The sequence below is a fragment of the Ceratotherium simum genome, chromosome 32 (assembly GCF_057802395.1).
Source record: "Ceratotherium simum simum isolate JZ-2026a chromosome 32, ASM5780239v1, whole genome shotgun sequence".
NCBI lineage: Eukaryota > Metazoa > Chordata > Mammalia > Perissodactyla > Rhinocerotidae > Ceratotherium > Ceratotherium simum.
The window spans coordinates 25,792,996-25,814,171 of NC_141931.1; the positions used below are offsets into that span (position 1 = coordinate 25,792,996).

The following is a 21,176-nucleotide window of genomic DNA, read 5'->3' on the forward strand; positions in this document are numbered from 1 at the left end:
TATCTTATCTGATTATTATAATTTTCCTGAAATATATATAGAATATTAATTCTTTTCTTCCAGTTACATTTAATTTGAATAAAGGAGCATGTAGTTCAGCAGCAACATCTTCCAAATCAAGGTGAGCTACAGGAACAGGTATCTTAGAACTTGAGAATTTTTGTGAAATGCTGATCATTACATTTTAAAAGCTGCACTATTATGAATTATTTTTTTCTGGTTGTAATTTTCTTCCTTTTTTGTCTTTGTTTGGTGGCTGGTTGTTTTGTCTTCTGTTTTTAGCAACTATTTTTTGCTTATTTGCCTACAATGAAACAATTCTATCTTTTGAAGAAAGGCTCCTTTTGATTAAATGCTTCACATGATAAACATTTGCTTCTTCATGAATCCTTCTCCACTTAAAGGTTCCTTCTGTGCTGCTGCAGTACTATTTATTTTTCTATCATAGCCCACTTATCAAGTTTAAATGTTAGCTGGGGTATATACTTTTTATTTTAGCATTGTATTATAATTTTCTAAGAATAAAGACTGACCTATTCATCTGTCTCCTCAGTGCACAGTACAGTATAAATGCACTAGCAGACACTCAGTAATAATTGCCTTCCCTTCTAGATGGTGTAGTACAGAGCAGGAGTTGACAAACTTTTTCTGTAAAGGGCCGCATAGTAAATATTTTAGACTTTGTTGACCGTATGTCTCTGTCACAACCACTTCACTCTGCTGTTGGAGTAAGAAATCAGCCATCGACAGTATGTAAATGAATGAGCATGGCTGTGTTCCAGAAAAGTCTTATTTATAAAAACAGGCAGCAGGCTGGATTTGGCCCTCAGGCTGCGGTGTGCCCCACCCTGGGAGAGCACGCAGTCCGGCAGTTCTGCCTACTTTGCATGTTCTCTTCCCTTGCAGTACTATGTATTCTTTTACCAAATATTTATTCATTGTTTGTGATGTACAATGCATTCAGTTTAGTTATGGAGGTTAAAAAGATAAATAAGACAAGATATTCAGGAAGGTACCATTATCTACTGGAATTTAGTTTTGAGCTGGGTGATATTTGCTATTTTACTTAGTATTTTACGTGTTGTTTATTTAAAACTTAACTCAGTTTTTTGGGTTAATTTATAGGCTAGTGCTTATTTGCATGAATAAATAAGCGTCTAGGAGATTGAAGGAAATAGGCAGGCAGAGTTAGCAGTGTATCACTGCTTCGGAATGACTTGCCAGGTGTCTTAATTTTGATCAAAATATTTCAGAATTAACACCTACATGTATGACCTGGAAGATAGCTCAAATATATCATAACACACGTGCCATATAGTTTTAGAACTTTATTTATTTCTCTCCATTTTCCTTTATTTTTTGTTATTCGTAAGTGTACGTGAATGTTAAGATTGAACCCAGGGGCCCCCAAATTGATCACCCTTGTATTAGTTTTCTATGGCTGCTGTAATAAATTACCACAAACTAGGTGGCTTGAAACAACAGAAATTTATTCTATCCCTGGAGGCCAGAATTCTGAAATCAGTATCACTGAGCTGAAATCAAGGTGTCTGCAGGGCTGTGCTCCCCCCAGAGTCTCTGGGGGAGAATCCATTCCTCACCGCTTCCGGCTTGCGGTGGCTCTCGCATTCCTTGTTGTGGCTGCACCCCTCCAGTCTTCAAGACCAGCGTCTTCAAATTTCCCTTTGCTCCGTCTTTACGTCGCCTTCTCCTCTGTGTCAAATCCCTCTCGCTTCCCTCTTAAAAGAATGCATGTGGTGCACTTAGGGCCTGGACCCAGATAATCCAGGATAATCTCATTTTAAAATTTTAAAATCTTTAACTTAATCTCATTTGCAAAGACCCTTTTCCCAAATAAGGTAACGTTTCTAGATTCCAAGGATGAGGGCCTGATATCTTTGGGGGTCTGTTATTCAGCCTACTATACCGTATGCCAAGCCATGATATTATTAGTAAAAATTTTAGTTTTATTTAACCAAGTTCTATAAATTCAGTCTAAATTATCTATAATAATGTATAAATAATGTCACAGATAATACGATGGAAAGACTCATTTAAATTTTCTTTTTCCAAGATTATGGTGTATTTTTATAGAGGTTGGGATTTATTTTCCTGTTGATTTATGTCTCTTGTATATCTAAAACCCAGAATGAACTAAGCGATCTAGATATCAAAAATGGATGTTTTAGCCTATGTTGAGGCACAGAGATACATCCTGCTTCCCTATTGCTTGAACAAGGGTTGCTCAGTTCCCACTTTGTTTTCCTTTGGGCTTGCCTATCTCCTTTAATTGCATTAGGATCCACTCCAGTTACCAAAAGCAAAATTCTAGAGCTGTTGTCGAAGTCTTACTTTCCATTTCCAATCTGTTAATGTTCATTTCCTGCCTTGGTTTTGACTCCATCTTGACCCTGTCTCAGTCTCTTCTCTAATAGAATTTTTCTGGGGAGGAGGGGCATTATTGTTACAGCAGTGGGTAACATTAAATATAATACACAGCTGGAAACAAATGGACTATTTTATTTTGATTTTACTTTACTGTTCCTGAGATTGATATTTAATTTCCTTTACTTTTCTATGCTTCTGGTGACATTAAACTCTTAAAATGATTTGCATAGGTTTTCTTTTTCGACTCTTTAAATAGTGTTTTTAAGATAGGGATTATCACTTCCTTGAAAGCTTGGTGAAACTTTTCTGTAAAATATTGTTGTGCTAATGTCTTCTGCAGTTTACTACCAATTCAATTTCTTTATGGTCGTTGGTTTATTCAACTTTTCAATATAATCTCAAGTTAGTTTTGATAATTTATATAATTTTTATTTTTCTAGGATATCTTTTTCATCTAGGCATTCAAATTTATTATCTGTTTTATTAATCTTTTAGACTACTGACTTTTTGTTTTCTTGATTTTATCATTTCTTTGATGTCTGTTTTATTAATTTCTGTCCTTCATACTTTCTTATGTCAACATTCTTTATATTTTTCGTTTATTCATTTTGGCTTTGCTAGGTTCTTGATATTGCAAGCAGAAGGATCTTTCTAAACGTCAAATCTTACCATGTCTTTCTCTTATTAAAGACTCTTGGTGTCTTTAGTCATCATCTGTAAGATAACCTCTAATTTTTTTTATGTGCTATCACAGCCCTTATGATCTGGTATCTCTGCTGCCATCTGTACTCCAGCTACGCTATGCTATTTGCAGTTCCTAAATGTGCCAGCTGTCTCCCCCTTTCTTGCCTTTGCATCTTCTGTTCTTTCTCCCTGGGATGCCCTCCCATATCTGTTCTCCCACTCTATCATGAGATGGGCTATTCTGTTCATCTTTTTATCCCCATTGCTTGTCACCTTATAAACATTTAATAATGCTAAATAAGTTTTCTTGGTAGGAAACTTTTTTCCTATTCATCTTAGTTTTTTAGTATGGTGAAAAATATGTAACATAAAATTTACCATTTTCATCATTTTTAAGTGAACAGTTCATTGGCATAAAGTACATTCACGTTGTGCAACCGTCACCAGTATCCATCTCCAGGATTTTTCATCATCCCAAACTGAAACTCTGTCCCTGTTAAACACTAACTCCCCACTCTCCCTCCCCCAGCCCCTGGTAACCTCTGTTCTACCTTCTATCTCTATGAATTTGACTGCCTCATATGAGTGAACTCGTAGAGTAATTGTCGTTTTGTCTCTGGCTTTTTTTACTTAGCATTATGTCTTCAAGGTTTATCCATGTTGTGGCTGAATAATATCCCGTTGTATGTATATACCGCATTTTGTTTATCTGTTCATCTATCAATGGACATTTGAGTTGTTTCCACCTTTTGGCTACTGTGAATAATACTATTCTGAACGTTGGTGTACAGATATCTGAGTCCCTGCTTTCAATTCCTTTGTTATATATCCAGAAGTAAAATTGCTAGATTGTGTGATAATTTTACATTTAATTTTTTGAAGAACTGCCACAGTATTTTCTACAGCAGCTGCACCATTTTACATTCCCACCAACAGTGCACAAGGGTTCTAATTGCTTCACATCCCCTCCAACACTTGTTATTTTCTGTTTTTGTTTTTTTTAAATAATAGCCATCTTAGTGGACGTGAAGTGTATTTCATGGTGGCTTTGATTAGCATTTCCGTAGTGATTAGTGATGTTAAGCACCTTTTCGTGTGCTTTTTGGCCATTTATATATCTTCTTTGGAGAAATGTCTATTGCCCATTTTTTAATTGGGTAGTTTTTTTTTTTTTTATTTAGTTTAGTTTTAAGAAAAGTATCTAACAGCCTTAAATAAACTCAAATTTCCAAGCCGAGACAAATACCAAAATACTGAAATAAATTATAAATTTATTTGAAGGCTCGCTGTTGATAATATTGGAGGAATCATGGAGAATGTGGGAAAAGTCAGAAAGCAGAAAAATAAGCAAATCTTTTTTAAAAAAGTGGAGAAAAATCTTTAGAAAACAATAGTAGCAAGCTTTTCATACTGATTGCAGTAGGAATTAAGTGGCTTATGAATGTGTGAGGAGGAAGTGGTCATCACTAGACCAAATAGCCACTTAATCCTAACTCCCCTTTTGCTAGGGTTATTAGTGGCTGTATGTAGACATATTGTGGTCAATTGTGACCTGGAATTATTGCTAAATTGGGTGGATTCCTAGCTCAAAGAACATGTAAATCTAAAGAAGGTTTATCTTAAAGAGAAAATTGAAGAGTTTGTCTTTATGTGGACTTAGTCTGTTCACAACCAATGTATATTATTTACAGTTGTCAGAAACCTACGAAATTTGTTCACTAAAAGACTCAGAACTTAAAAATAGGTTCAGAGGATTGAATTACGTGACAAACCCAGTAAGTGAAACTTCGCAAGGGTAAATATAAAGCCTTACAATTAAGCAAAGAGAGAACAACTTCTGTGAAGACAGAGTGGGGGTCCTGAACCACAACCCCCTATGTAGAAGAGACGTGGGGATTTCAGTTGACTGCCAGCTGAATGGGAGTCCTTAAAGTAACCTGGCTGCCAATAAATCTAATGTGACCTTCAAATGCCTTTTTTTAAAAAACAATCCAAATAAGGAAAAATAATAATTCTGTTGTATTTTCTATTAATCACACTTTTTTTCTTCGTTATCTCCATGCTAGCTTTGTGCAAATGTTTATTCTCTGTTTCATCTTTTGTAAATATGGCAAATTAAATAATTAGATTGTTAAGATTTATTTAGTCAGCAAATATTAATTGAACCTCTGTCTTATGTGAGTCACGAGGTAGTTACTACTCCTTTACAGGGAAAAAAATATATGTATATATGGTCCCTCCCCTATTATGAGAGAGGAGTTGTGTATACAAATGATAAATTATACAAAAGATAATAATACAAATGATAATGCCACAAAGTGCTATGGCAGTTCAAAAAACGATAAGATCCAAGAAGCCTCATGAAGAGTGGATCTTCAAGAATTTTAACAAATAAAGATAAATGGAGAGATTATTTTAGGTATAAATGAAGTATATGCAAATTTGCAAAGGCATGAAGCTCAGGGCATGGCTCAGCCAATAGCAAATTGTTCAGAATGGCTTGTGTACATAGCAAGTCAGAGATTGTATTCTGGGGCCAGTGGTGACAATTTTATATCGGCACTAAAACATTTAGAATTTACACCGTCAACTCTAGACAGTCAGGAGCAATCAAAAAGTTTTTAAGTGACAATATATTGAGATGTTTGCTTTAAAAAAATAGAACTTGGGGCTGGCCCAGTGGCTTAGTGGTCAAGTTCGCGTGCTCCACTTCAGCGGCCCGAGGTTCGCAGGTTCGGATCCCAGGTGTGGATGTATGCACCACTTGTCAAGCCATGCTGTGGCAGGCGTCCCACATATAAAGTAGAGGGGGACGGGCACAGATGTTAGCCCAGGGCCAATCTTCCTCAGCAAAACCAGGAGGATTGGCAGTGGACGTTAGCTCAAGGCTAATCTTCCTCACCAAAAGAAAAAAAAATAGAACTGAGAGTAATGTGCTAGACTTCTAGCAGTCATTTTACAAACACTTTATTTAATCCTTGCAGTCAAGTTATGAGTTGGGTCACATTGTTATCCCCAATTATAGATGAGGAACTGAGGCTTAGAAAAGTTAGTTGCTCAAGGTCCCAGCAGAAGAAGCCTCAAACCCTGATCTGCCTAACGCCAGAGAAGAAGCTGTCGTCACTCTGCTGCACTGATTATAGGAGCATCAACTGTGAAAGGGTGAGGGAAAGGGAGGAGGGAGTAAGAGAGGCAGGGTTGCATGTTCTCGTGGTGCGTACCGTCCTATAAGAGATAGAAAGGTCCTGCACTGTCTTGATGAATCTGTTGTAAATTTTTTTTTTTTTTTTTTTTTTTTTAAAGATTTTATTTATTTATTTTTCCTCCCAAAGCCCCAGCAGATAGTTGTATGTCATAGCTGCACAACCTTCTAGTTGCTATATGTGGGACGCGGCCTCAGCATGGCCGGAGAAGCGGTGCGTCGGTGCGCGCCCGGGATCCGAACCCGGGCCGCCAGCAGCGGAGCGCGCGCACTTAACCGCTAAGCCACGGGGCCGGCCCAATCTGTTGTAAATTAATCGTGTAACGAATTTCTTCTGTATTGTTCATTTTGCACAATATAAAGCCTTTGTGCATAGGTTTTGTTAACAAGCACAGTTCCTCTTTTCATCAGTTCTTTGGGACCAAGTGCGTTGAAAACAATAGGAAACGCAGCTTCAGTGAAACGAAAAGAATCTTCCCAGAGCTCAGCTCAATCAAAAGAAAAGAAGAAGAAGAAATCTGCCCTCGATGAAATCATGGAGGTACAGTGTCCGACCTGCATGTCGACTCTAGCAATGAGTGGAATGATGCAGTTCAAGCCGAAGGAAGTTGAAAAGTTTCACCAGTTATTAGATGAACACGAAGTTAGAAAAATGTGTATATACTAGGTTAGGGAAAAGGAGCCTAGATGCAGTTCCATCTGAATACAGTTAGAGGTCCCCCACCCCCGCAACTGCATATATTTTCTTGCCTCAAGTGCTGTCTTTAAAACTCTCCATGCAGTGATGGTCAGTAGAGTTCAATTAGAAGGACATCAGTGGTAAAAATTGAAGCTAGAAATGCAAGCTCTGTTCCCCTCTGTGGCTCTGTGAAATTGGCATCTTCCGTGGACCCCATACCACGACCACCAACCTGTGGCCTCCGCTTAACACCTCCTAGCCAGCAAGAGAAAGCTGTGACATGTTTTTAGTTCGATTTGACCTGATGGCTAAGTTTATGTGAGTGATCGTTGAAAACTTATGATCATCTGGATCTAAGGCTGTACTTTGGCTCTAAATCTACCTGAAACTCTGGAGCAGTTCTGTAGAAGGTTCTTGGTGTACTCCTAAATATTCCTTTCTCCCTTCTGACACATAGCCTTACCTTGTCAATGAATTTAGGAAGTCAGTGGAAGAGAAGAGGAAGGACAGGCAATGAGATAGAATGAATGGATACGGAAGCTATAGAATGAATGGATACGGAAGCTATAGAATGAATGGATACAGGAGCTATAGAATGAATGGATACGGGAGCTACCTTTTCCCCTGTAATATCACTTCCTCTGGCCTCCCCGTCCCTCTTCTTCATTTGTGAAGGGAGAAGTAGTAGCTTTTGTTTCCCTGTTACTGAGTCCTCACGCAATGTGGGGCGGTCTGGAATGCCTGAAGTACACTATGAGAGATGTACACTGTGAGATGCGGTCATCCCATCATTCAGCAGCTGTTGAGTCACTCTTATGTGCTGGGCATTGTGTGAGTCCTGGGTCTGTAGAGTAGGGAGTAAAACACAGTCCCTGTGTGTCATGGAGCGTTCATTCTGGCCAGGGAGACATTCCGTGGACAAGTGAACCAGTAAGTAAGTGATTACAAGATGCTGGGTGCTGAGGAGGTCTGAGGGCTGGGAGTGGGGAGATCGCTTGCGAGAAGGTGCTAAGGCAGGGAGATCTCTAGTTCAAGCATCCGAAGGGAAGATCCATATGGCTGGAGCATGGTGAGCATAAGAGTGGTTGCATTTGAGGTTAGAGAGAGAAGTAGGGCAACACCACGGAGGTCTTATAGGCCATGACAGGGAGTCTTTGAATTTAATTCATAGTAAAATGGAAAGCCAGATCCACCTGCTTTGGATATAATACGTACTAAATTTAGAATGTTCTTTGTTCATATTGGAAAGTTGGAGGAATTAAAATGAGGTTTAGAATCGACGAAAAATTACATCGAGTCCCATTGAAAGTTGGTACCTCTGGTTAACTAAGCAGTTGAGAAAGAAAGGCATGCTCTACGGCCATAATGGCCAGTCAGCTGTTTTTTCTTTTGGTACCCTCTTATTTACATCTCCCCTGGTTGTATTTTTCTTCTCCATTCACAAATTTATTATCCTTATCAAACAGGAAGCTCCTTTTTGCCATCAGACTGTGTACCTAGCCATGCTGTGCTAAATTGATTTGTAAGTGTTGTGTTTTTACCACATGAAAACATTGCCTCTTTTTCTGGCTCAGTAGAGTCACAGGGGAGGAAGCAGGAGAGGGCAGTGTAGTGCTGCTGGATGGCCTTGCAGTACTGACTAGACAGAGGTTGTCTGTGTTTAGTTTCTTCGTCAGTTGACTTGCTGTATCACATATTTTTTTAAATCCAAGTTTTTTTTTTTAATGAGGAAATTAGCCCTGAGCTAACATTCGATGCCAATCATCCTTTTTTTGCTGAGGAAGAGTGGCCGTGGGCTAACATCCATGCCCATCTTCCTCTACTTTATATGGGATGCCACCACAGCATGGCTTGACAAGTGGTGCATCTGTGCGCGCCCGGGATCCAAACCTGTGAACCCCGGGCTGCCGAAGCAGAGCGCCCACACTTAACGACTATACCACCGGGCCCGCCCCCAGGTTGTTTTTTAAATCAAAAACTAATTGCAAAAAATGTTTATTTGTATTTATCAGAGCTTGCAAATTATATCATTGATCTTCTGTGAAGAATGCGTTTTATGGTTTTCTTTAGTTAAATAGAAGGGTATTTGAAATAAATTGAGGATTTTAAAGAGGTAATTTTATGACTGTCTTGTGTGTTCTATAGATCGAAGAGGAAAAGAAAAGAGCTGCCCGCACAGACTACTGGCTACAGCCTGTAGGTACTCAGTTGGAGCTTCTTAAGTCCTAAGTGTACTTTTAAGTGAATGATTTAAATGGCATTTGGTATAAGTGACTGAATTTCTCAAATATATGTAAATTATATAGATAAATTGATAACTTTAATGACTTTTCTTTCTATCTGATCTTTAAGTATTGGTTGCCACCTGTATTGGAGAGTTACTTCATGTTTATAAAGCAGTAATGTTCCTGGAGTTCAGAGCTAAATTTGTTTATGGACACCTTGAATTTAAGCCTGGAATTATTTTCAGTTTTTGCTGTAAGACAAAGGGTTGTGTTTTCAGAAATGGGATTGAAAGGTAGAATTGTAGATGCAGAAGTATTTGTTTTCAGCTTATAACTTATTGAACTTAGAATAGCCGTTTAGGTACTTTGTCAAAAGAAGCAGGTTTTAATTTTATGAACTCAAGGAAAGCTTTGCATTTTATTACATATTTATTATTGCTTATTATTTTAAGATAATAATTTTCAAACACTTAAATAATTTAAAAACTTATTATTTGTTTAAGTTCTGTTTTGAACTTGCTGAGATGTGAAGTTTTCGTAGAACTTTCAAGGTGCCTTATTATTCTTAAAGAAGCTGGTTTGATTAGTAATAGGAGAGTGAAAAGTAGTGTGTCATTTAGATAATTTCTGATTTGAAAAATATGATTAATAATAACCCTGAAGGTCAGAAAGTCCAAAGTTCTAATTCAGATCTTCGTAGTCATTCTCCCACTAGCTTGAAAATAATTTAGCTTCCGTGCCTTAGTTTATATCCTTATACAATGGGAACTGTATCTACGTGGTGATCACATGAGGGACCATGAAATAAGTAATCTAATATGAAGATACTTGCTGTGTTAAATAGAAAAGAAGTACTTTATATGAATTGTTTCCGTTAATTCTCATATCAACCCTGCAAGATAATTACTGTTATTATCCCCAATTTACAGGTGAGAAAACTGGGCATAAGGTATTAGAGTAATTTCCCCAGGGTCCTTTAGACAGTGGGGACCCAGGATTCCCTGGCAGGCTGATCCAGTGGGTTCTCGTCTCCACTGGTGACCAGTGCTGCTTCCTGGTGCTTTAGTCACCCCAGCTCCTCATCTCTGAGCAGAAGTTTGGGTCAAGATTAGAAATGGAAGGACCTGAGGGAAGAAACCATCTGTGATTATTTTGGTTTGTTTTCCCTGTTACAGTAGGTAGCATTTGAATAGTAATAGTTTCATATATTGTTTATGAAAAGGTAATCAAGAATTTTACTTAAAGCAGTAGTTCTTATCCAGAGAGTAATTCAAAATTTTTTAGGGGGGTTTTTTCTAAATACATATGCTTCAGTACTACCACTGTCCGGTCTCCTGGGGCAAAATGCGTATTTTCACTAACCGCCTGGGTGATTCTGATGTGTGCCCTTGGTTAAGAACCATTGGTTCAAAAGAAAAAGAAAACAAACCAAAAGCGAAAAAAAAAAAGGCAAGCATTCTAAGTTTTAGTTCATTTAAAAATTCTCCTCCCATTGATAGTCCTTTCAATTTAGTTTTATTTTCTGTTTGATAACTTTCTCGTATAGCAAAGTATTCAGATTTTCTTCATAGTTCCTCTTACAGATTGTTACGTTAAAAGTGAGGATCAGCCGTGTTCTGATGACTTAGTGTGTGTCCTATTTTGAAATGGGCAATATGTTTGTTAAAACAACCAGTAGCCCACAGAGAGAGATGGGAGAGCGTCATTTTTTAAACTCAGAAAAGAAAGATTTTGAAGAGATGTATTGTGAGCAAGTGTCAGTAAGTACAATGATGTAATGAGTTATCTTTTAAGTTATGAGAGTGCGTACCCATGAGGGCCTTTGAGAAATTTAGCCCAGAAATACTCTGGCTAAATCAGAGAAGCTGTTTTGGCATTATTTGGCTTCATTTAGAAAGTCTTAGAAGAATAGAGGCTTAAGAATAAGACTATTCAAGTCTTCTCTTAAACATGTTTTCTTCTGTTAAATATCCTCTCCCAAAGTCCTCACTGAATTTTTGTTGATATAGTTTTTAGCCCGGCTTAATGAAGGACTGACTGTCTAGTACCTCTGTTCTGTTCTTGAAGTAGCAAACACAGAATCACAGTAGTGAGTATAGCATTAAGTTAGGCGAGTTAATTTTCATTGTCAACCATTAGCTCATCCCAGTCAGGAAAACGATGCTAAAGAAGCCAAGTCAGTACGCATTAGTATGAAAGAAGCCCAGATTTCTCTCCCATTTGAGAATTAGATGCTCAGAAGAATGATGCTTTTAGCAGGAGCTAATCTGGAGGAATCCCACCTGCAAAAATTCCAAGCAACTTAATGAGAGAAGAACACTGTAGAAAGGGGCATGCATAAGCTCAAAGGCCCAGCTCCTTGCAATTCCCGGTGAGACTGTTGCCATCTGAGTTTTTATCAGCAGCGATCACCTACAGTATAATTCACTTACTCGAATGCAGAGGAAGAAAAAAGCTACCTATGAAAGACCTGATTTAATAGAGTCGAGATGGACAGATAAAAGTGCTAGATTTCGAGAAACCTTCACTGTGGAAATCAGCCATGAAATATATATTTTTTCCTCCCGGTAACTGTGTTGAATAAAAAGAGAAAGAAGGAATGAAAGATTACTAAGGAAATGTTTTACCTTTGTTGGGAAGGCTTAGAACTCCAAAATTTCTTATTTTGCAGCGCAGTTACATTTTACGATGATTTTTGGCGAACATGGTTTAAAATGAAGGAGTAAAACAGAAAAGATAATTTATGTCTTTCCTTTCATCTTGATTTTTTTGTTGTTATTTTCTAGGAAATCATTGTGAAAATTATAACCAAAAAACTTGGAGAGAAATATCATAAGAAAAAGGGTATTGTTAAGGTAAGGACATGAAGTTATGAATGGAATTTGTGGAAAAGGCTGGGGGGTGTGAGTAAGGCCATTTTGGTATTCCTTAAAAATCAAGTCCTAGTAGCAGAAGCAATGTGTCTTGGGTTTTTGATGGCTCCATAAGAGGAGAGCTGAATTCATAGTTGTTGGAGAAATGTTTCATTTCCAACCATTGTTTATACTTCACCTTAGTCTGCTTTCTTGCTGGAGCAAATAGTACGTACAAAATCCCACTGGCACCTCTTAAACTCAGTGTGCACGCCTTGATGATCAAGATGCATTCTCTTTGTTAATGAAGAGCAGTATGGTTATGTCCCCTGAGTTCCAGGGAGGGCTTCCTGTGTTTTACCTGAGAGACTGTCTTTTGGCTTCTCTGGGATTTTAAAATTTAAAAATCAACACTCTAGTCCTTTTCTCCATTTTGCCTTTCCTAAATATAGTTTCATTCCAGCACCCAGCCTGTGCATGTATAAATTGCCCTTCTAGTGCACTTGCAGCTAGACAAAATTACCCTTCTCACTATATTTCTTTTTTTTTTCGTGAGGAAGATCAGCCCGGAGCTAACATCTGCCAATCCTCCTCTTTTTGCTGAGGAAGACTGGCCCTGGGCTAACATCCGTGCCCATCTTCCTCCACTTTATATGGGACGCTGCCACAGCATGGCTTGACAAGCAGTGCCTTGGTGCGCCCCCAGGATCTGAACCCTGGGCCACCCCAGTGGAGCACGCGCACTTAACCGCTACGCCACTGGGCCGGGCCGGCCCTTCACTATATTTCTTTCTTTTTTTTTTTTTTTTCATGAGGAAGATCAGCCCTGCGCTAACATCTGCCAATCCTCCTCTTTTTGCTGAGGAAGACTGGCCCTGGGCTAACATCTGTGCCCATCTTCCTCCACTTTATATGGGATGCCGCCACAGCGTGGCTTGCCAAGCGGTCCATCGGTACACGCCCGGGATCCGAACTGGCGAACCCTGGGCCGCCGCAGCGGAGCGCACGCGCTTAACTGCTTGCGCCGTTGGGCCGGCCCCCTCACTATATTTCTTAAAGTCTTATTCTAAGATCACCAGTCTTGTATTCTTTCCAGATGAAAACCTTAACTAAGCTTTAAACTGAGTTCTTTATTAAGAACCATAGACTGAGAAATCGTATATGGAATCTAGAAAATAGTGTCATTTATAGGAGGAGTTATTCTTATCTTTGGTTGGAATTTCATTTTCGTTTTATTTATTTCTTTCCTTTGAGATTTGTGTTCACTTATTTCTTCTATCATAAAAGTGTTGCTTTTCTACCACAGGAAGTAATTGACAAATACACAGCTGTTGTGAAGATGATTGACTCCGGAGACAAGCTGAAACTGGACCAGACTCATTTAGAAACAGTAATTCCGGCACCAGGTGAATCTTTCTGCTGCCCATTTAAAGTATATGCTATCGAAATGAATGATTCCATTCTTAAAACCGTAGTTTTTTGATATCATTTGATAGTGATGAAGACAAGTTGTCGTTTTTAGAAATAAACAACTACCAATATAATTGATCCCTCTTTGACCTCAGGTGATGTGGTAGTTTCTCATTCCTCCGAGAAAGCTATTTTTTTTTATGAATAAATTTTCCCTTCCCAGAATCCTTTGTTTTCTTTTCTAAAGCAAAACAGAGATATATCTGGAAAAAAAATCACATTAGGCTTATTATTAATATATTTGTTTAGCTACCTGAGATAGTCAAGTAAAAGTCTGTGCTATTTTGCTTTTTCTTTTCCTTAAATGTCTTGATCATTTGGGTCCTTACACAATCTAGAATAAATGTACTTTGGTTAGGTTGTTTGCCTCTGACCTAAACTTGTCATGGTGCAATCATTGCTGGCACAATGATAATGTTAGTTTCTAAAACTTCCACTATCGGATCCTTTGTTCTTGACCCCTAAAATCAAACTCATTTTATGGATTAAAAAAAAGTTTTTTTCAGCTTTGGTGGGATGTAATTGACATACAATTAACTGTACTTGTGTAAAGTATACAATTTGTTAAGTTTTAACACATGAATACTCCTGTGAAGCCATCCCTACAATCAAGATAATGAATGTGTCCATCACCCCCCAAAGTTTCCTCATTTCTGTTTATAATCCTTCTCTGCCCGCCCTCCGCTCCTGCCTCCCATGTGCCCCCAGGCAATCACCTATCTGCTTTCCGTCACTGTGGATTAGTTTGTATTTTTCTAGAATTTTATATGAATACAGTCATACCATGTGTCCTGTTTTTTTGTCTGACTTCTTTCACTAAGCACAGTTATTTGGGATCGTCCATGTTGTTGGTGTATCTGCAGTTCACTCCTCTCTGTTGCTGAGCTGTATTTCATTGTGTGGGTACACCACTGTTTATCCGATCATCTGCTAATGGACATTTAGGTTGTTTACAGTTTTGGCTGTTACTAATAAAACTTCTACGAGCCTTCAGGTACAAGTCTTTGTGTGCACATATGATTTCTTTTCTATTGGGAAAATCCTTAGAAATAGAATGGCTCAGTCATATGGTAGGCATATGTTCAAATTTTTATGAAACTGCCAGACCATCTTATGATTTTAAAAAGAGACAAATTCAAGTAAGCTAAATTTTTTCTGATTCCTTCTGGAGTCTGAGCATTTCATCCAAGTACCTCCCTGCAATCTAAAATTGAAATGTATCTCTTTGACAAATAAGTGAAAAAAATGAGGTCTTATAATGTTACAGTAATCAAACTGTCTACAAACTGTACATTAGAATATTAGAGTTCTTAAATGATTAAGAACTTCTAAGAGAAAGGTTTGTTTCTCATTATGTTCAGTCAGTGTAATTGCATTTTGCTGTAACAAAGTGGAAGAAAAAAGTGGACATTTCCTTTGCATTCAGTGTTATATTCTTTTCTATTGTAGGAAAAAGAATTCTTGTTTTAAATGGAGGCTACAGAGGAAATGAAGGTACCTTAGAATCCATCAATGAGAAGACGTTTTCAGCTACTATAGTCATCGAAACTGTACGTATGTTTATACAAAGACAGAAATTTCAAAATGCTTTAAAAATGTGCCATATTCTTTTTCACTGGATTGGTCTTTGTTTTATTTAGAGTTTGAGTTTTCTGTTTGCCTTCTCTTCTATTTGAAAATCTGAAAGCTTTTTTTCTCTAATGACCCTGCCATTGCTAAAGCATTTTATTTTCGGATTATAAAAGAAATGCATATATGTCTTAGTCCATTCCAGCTGCTATAGCAAAATACTGTAGACTGGGTGGCTTATAAATGACAGAAATCTGTTTCTCAGAGCTCTGGAGGCTGGAAGTCCAAGATCAAGGCACTGGCAGATTGAGGGTCTGGCGAGAGCCTGTTTCCTGGTTCATGTGTCTTCATATGGTGGAATGGACAAGGGAGCTCTCTTGGGTCCCTTTGTAAGGGCACTAATTCATTCATAAGGGCTCCATTCTCATAACCTAATCACCTCCCAAAGGCCCCACCTCCTAACACCATCACATTGGGCATTACGTTGCAGCATAAGAATTTTGGGTGCAACACATTCAGTCTATAGCAATGCTCGTTGTATAAAACCTGAAAAGTACAGTGTAATATAAATAATTTTAAAAATTACCCATAATCCCCCAGTCAAAGGATAACCCCCATTAATATGTTGGTGTGTTCCTTTCTAGTCTTTGTATTTTATAAAATTGTATACTTTATGGACAGTTTTGTATCCTGACTTTTTTCCTCTCACATCTAATATAAAACTCAATTTGGCACAGTATAGTTCATGGGGAACGTCTAGTCATAATTAATGGGGAAAAAGCCACAGAGGTCAATTTTTTAAAATGTCCTCCCTTTCATAAAGGATTTAAGGTAGCAGAGATCAATAAAGTAATTAATTTAAGGAAATCTGACGTACAAGTAAAATTGTTTATTGATTTAAAACTGATACTTCACTGACAGGTCTCTGAGTGAGGTCAAGTGAGACCTAAGTTGTCTTCGGAAGAGAAGATCCAAAACGTGCCTTTTCCTTACTGCCAGATTCTTTCTAGAACTCTGAACTACTGCACTATGTATGTTTATCTCTAAGTGAAATACTTTTTTCCATCTCCAGTACAGTAAGTTTTAGTATTTAGCAGCATAATAGACCCTTGGAGAGTCTGAAGAAAGTTCTGAGCCCTCTCCAAAAAATTGCATGTAACTGCCAAATTTTATGTGTTGTCTTAAGGAGTTGTTAGGCCCCCTAAACGCGTCTGTGGACTGGCTAGGGAATATGTGTCTCAGAAAGGTTTTCTGGAAAAACCGTTTAGGTCCTTATCTGAGATAAATCACATTTAAGTAAATTAAGTAAAAAAAGCTTTTCTTTTTCTTTTTATTCTGTTTCTGGCAATACTAACCTAGAAACTGTCACTAACATAAACTACGGGAAAAAACAGGAAAAGAGAATCTCACCTGTCCTTGAGGAATTTATCAATCTGACAAAGTTAACAGATTGAGTTTTTTGAAAACCTCAGTAAATTTTTCTCTCTGGCTCAGTCAGTATAAGGTCATGGAAAATCTCATATTTCTTTGGTGAAATGATCGTCCTCCACTTTTTAATTTCATAATACCATCCCATTTAGATTCTGCTTCATGTTTTCATCTCACAAAACAACTAATTACTATTGAGGATATTCTAGGTTCCATCTAGACACCTTTGCTTTACAGTTTGTATGATTTTCAAGAGCTAGTTTCCTACCCCCTCACTATAAAGGTTTCATCTTCCTTTCTAAGGCTTTCATTGCTCACAGAGCTGTGCTGAGATAGAACCTACGAGGAAATCCACATGAAAAGCCTTTCTGGTTGATTGCAAAGTAGCCTGTACTCTTAGAAGAGGAAACCCACCTGCTAATTTTTTGGTGTTTTCTTTTGCAGCCTGCCTCCATTAAAAAAAGAAAAAGAAAAAAATCTTGTGTTTTTATGTGCGTCTGTCTGCTTGTCTATGTCCTGTGTTTTCTCCAAATCACTGCCATGAAACACATGAGCTTTTCAAGTGATTTCTCCTGCCCTTTTTATCATTTCTAGCATCTTAACTTTTAGTGTCAGTATCATAATATTTGAAATTTACGCAGTTATTAAGCATATTTTTTAATAACTAACCAAGCGTTCAAAAACAGCCTTAGCCTTTTAGCTGTTTGACTAATGAACCCAAATATCTGGCTCATTCTTATTCCCCAGCTTTGTGGTTCTTATCATAAAATGTACATGACCATAGACCTTCAAACTGAATCATGAAAGAGTCAACCTGGGTCATGCTTTATCTGGGAACTTACTTCCTTTAAATACAATCATAATTATGTATTAGAAGAATGGCGTTTTTAAAAGCATTTTTAAGGGAAGGTATGATTCTCAGTAAAAAGTGTTAAAATTTCAGTCCAGGATTAGAGTCATCATCCTTGTCATTATCATCATCATCACCGTTTTATATTTTGCAAGGGAGAGGACCAACGTTCAAATTTTAACAAAAAAATTTAATAATAAGGGTGGAAATTATTAAGCTCATACTCATTATATTCCAAGTATTGTTCTAAGCACTTTATATGTATTAATTCGTTTATATTTCCCAACAACCCAGTAATATAGATACTATTATTATTCCGCACTAGGGGATAATGGGGCCCAGAGGGGTTAAGTCACTTGTTGAAGGTGGGATTTGAACTTGGACAGTCTGGGTCCAGAGCCCATATTCTTAGCCTCTGTGTTCCCAAATTGTACCAGCTTTTATGACAGGCGTTGTCTTTCTTTCATTAATCCAGTTTTCCCCTTTGCCTCTTTGTTGGGTGTGAAGGGAAGAAGAAAATATACTTAAAATTGGACTGATATTCTGTGATAAAGACCAGCCTAGGGCCGGCCCCGTGGCTTAGCGGTTGACTGCGCGCACTCTGCTGCTGGCGGCCCGGGTTAGGATCCCGGGCACGCACCCATGCACCGCTTGTCGGGCCATGCTGAGGCCGTGTCCCACATACAGCAACTAGAAGGATGTGCAGCTATGACATGCAACTATCTACTGGGGCTTTGGGGGTGAAAAAATAAATGAATAAAATCTTTAAAAAAAAAAAAAAAGACCAGCCTAACTACCACAGCTAAACAAGACCAACATGTTTGAGTATCTATATTGCTTAAAATAAAATAATGATAATTGCTGTAACAAAGAAACCGCCAAACTGATGAGGGTACAAACATGACAGAAGTTAACTTCTCGTTGTTCAAGTCCAAAACGTGTTCTTGACCAGGGAACAGCTCTTTTCTAAGGGGTGACGTGTGAGCCCAGGGTCCCTCCAACCTGTGGCTCCACCATCTTCAACAAGTGGCTTTTACAGCTGCTGTGTCCGTGTGCTCCAGGCAGGCCAAGGGGGAGTGTACGCATTGTGTGAGGAGGACAGCGTGGCCGGGCCTAGAAGTGGCACACACATTCTCTTCACTTCCGTGGGCTAGAGCCTCATCTTATGGCCTCATCTAACCATGGGGAGCTGGGAAATGTAACTATTTATCCAGGAGCTGGAGGAGATACTGAACAGCTAGCAGGTCTCCACCACAGCATCTAGTGATGACACATTTCCTGCATCATTGAAGAAAATATGGTGCTTATTAATGAGAATACCATAGAATATTTTTAAAATTCATAGACGTATAGAAATTTTCACTACCTTAATGGTATTTTAGGGATATGGAAAAGGTAAATTTGCATCCACAAGTGTAGTGTCCTTTTCTTGTCTTTTAAGTACATGTGTGTTTTTAACCTTTTCTTCAATTATTTTAATTTGTAGGGCCCTTTAAAAGGACGCAGAGTGGAAGGAATTCAATATGAAGACATTTCTAAACTTGCCTGAGTTTGAAAATTTGTTAACAGCACATTAAAATCCTAAAGCATCAAATTGGTGTTCTCCAAGGCATTATGAGACTCTACTGTGTTAGGGTGTTTCTTTTGTATAAAACAAATGGACTTATTTAAATATTACTGTATAGTTGTTTAGCTAAACTTAGAGAAAAATCTATGTTTCATGAAGTATCAAAACTATATAATTTTGTCCTTGTTATTTTTGTGTCCTTTATAATATTTCCTTGATGATTTTTATCTTCATTAAAAGAATGTTATTGTAAGCTGTTTTGTATAAAACAATTTAGAGGAGCCTGCCCATGGCTTAGCGGTTAAGTGCGCGCGCTTCGCTACTGGCGGCCCGGGTTCGGATCCCGGGCACGCACCGATGCACCGCTTCTCCAGCCATGCTGAGGCCGCGTCCCACATACAGCAACTAGAAGGATGTGCAACTATGACATACAACTATCCACTGGGGCTTTGGGGAAAAAAAGGAGGAGGATTGGCAGTAGATGTTAGTTCAGAGCCTGTCTTCCTCAGCAAAAAGAGGAGGATTAGCACAGATGTTAGCGCAGGGCTGATCTTCCTCACAAAAAAAAATAAAAGAGTGAATTAAAAAATAAATAAAACAATTTAGAGTCATAATGAGAGGAAATCTTTCACATACTCTAAATTTTATTTTCAGTAGTAAAGTAGTAAAGTTGAACTATAAATATAGTTAACATTTTAAAAAGTCAGACTATAAATAGAACAGCAGCTTTGAGAAATAATTCACAATTTTACCCCTTTAAAGTGTACAATTCAGTGATTTTTGGTATATTTACAGAATTGTGCAACCATCACCACTATCTAATTTTAGAACATTTTCATCATTGCAAAAAGAAGCCACGTACACATAGTCATCCCTATTCTCCCCTCTCCCCAGGCCCTGGCAACCACTAATTTACTTTCCATCTCTCTCGGATTTTCCTGTTTTGGACATTTTGTATAAATGGAATCATACAGTATGTGGTCTTTTATGACTAGCTTCTTTCACATAGCATAATGTTTTCAAGGTTTATCCATGTTGTAGCACATACCACTACTTCATTCCTTTTTATTGCTGAATAATTTTCCATTGTATGGCCATACCACATTTTTTTTATCCACTCATCAGTTGATGGACATTTGGGTTGTTTCCACTTTGGGGCTATTATGAACACTACTGCTATGAACGTTTGTGTAAGAGATTTTGTGTGAACATAAGCTTTCAATTCCTAGGAGTGGAGTCACTGAGTCATACTGTAACTCACATTATACCATATTTATCATTTTGAGGAATTGCCAAACTGTGTTCTGAAGTGGCTGCACCATGTTACATTCCCACCAGCAATGTTGGACTATTCGTTTTTAAATAAGTGGGGCAGTATATTATTTAGGGATGTGAAAGACGGGAAACTCACCTCGTACTCTCTTATGCAAAAAAAACGAAATGTATAGTTCACATAACTGAAAAGGAGCAGAGCCTGGCTTCAGTGCAGTGGGATTCAGAATGTGAACAGCCTTGTCAGGGCTCAGGCTCTCTGTAACTCTGCCTTCTGTGTTGGTTCCATTCTCAGGCATTCTTCCAACAGCAAGATGACTGCCAACAGCTCCAGGTTTGCATCTAACTCTTCTATCACAGTTCAAACAAAACACCTGGAATTGAGTTGTTTTTTTTAATTGATGTCATAATAGTTTATAACATCGTGAGATTCCAATTGTACATTATTATTTGTCAGTTACCATATAAATGTGCCCCTTCACCCCTTGTGCCCACCCCCCCAACTCCTTTCCCCCTGGTAACCACCAAACTGTTCTCTCTGTCCGTGTGTTAGTTTATATGGAATTGAGTTTTATTGGTCCATACCCAGACAAATCACTCCAAATAAAAGGATTGGGGGGGCCGGCCCTGTGGCGTAGCAGTTAAGTGCTCACGCTCCGCTGCTGGCGGCCCGGGTTCGGATCCCGGGTGTGCACCGATGCACCACTTGTCGGGCCATGCTATAGCGGCGTCGCATATAAAGTGGAGGAAGATGGGCACAGATGTTAGCCCAGGGCCAGTCTTCCTCAGGAAAAAGAGGAGGATTGGCATGAATGTTAGCTCAGGGCTGATCATCCTCACAAAAAAATTAAAAAAAAAAAAAAAAAAGGATTGGGATATACTGATTGGCCAGACTTGGGTCGTATGCCAACCCGTGGACCATCTCTCTTGGACTTAGAGTGGGGAGAAGCAGTCAATTCTATTATTAGAAGGTGGGAGCATATATGCTGA

General features: G+C 38.3%; 1 protein-coding gene across 2 annotated transcripts in view; it reads left to right on the plus strand.

Moving 5' to 3' along the window:
• The window catches only part of KIN (Kin17 DNA and RNA binding protein), a 32,424-nt gene extending 13,257 nt beyond the window's left edge, over positions 1-19,167 (plus strand). For both annotated transcript variants that reach the window (XM_014783682.2, XM_087420845.1), the window contains 7 exons: positions 64-121; positions 6,686-6,815; positions 9,099-9,149; positions 11,965-12,033; positions 13,337-13,436; positions 14,950-15,050; positions 18,834-19,167. In XM_014783682.2, the coding sequence (XP_014639168.1) occupies positions 64-121; positions 6,686-6,815; positions 9,099-9,149; positions 11,965-12,033; positions 13,337-13,436; positions 14,950-15,050; positions 18,834-18,896 (572 nt within the window). In that variant the 3' untranslated portion in view covers positions 18,897-19,167. The remainder of the gene's footprint in view (positions 1-63; positions 122-6,685; positions 6,816-9,098; positions 9,150-11,964; positions 12,034-13,336; positions 13,437-14,949; positions 15,051-18,833) is intronic.
• The last annotated feature ends 2,009 nt before the right edge of the window (positions 19,168-21,176 follow it).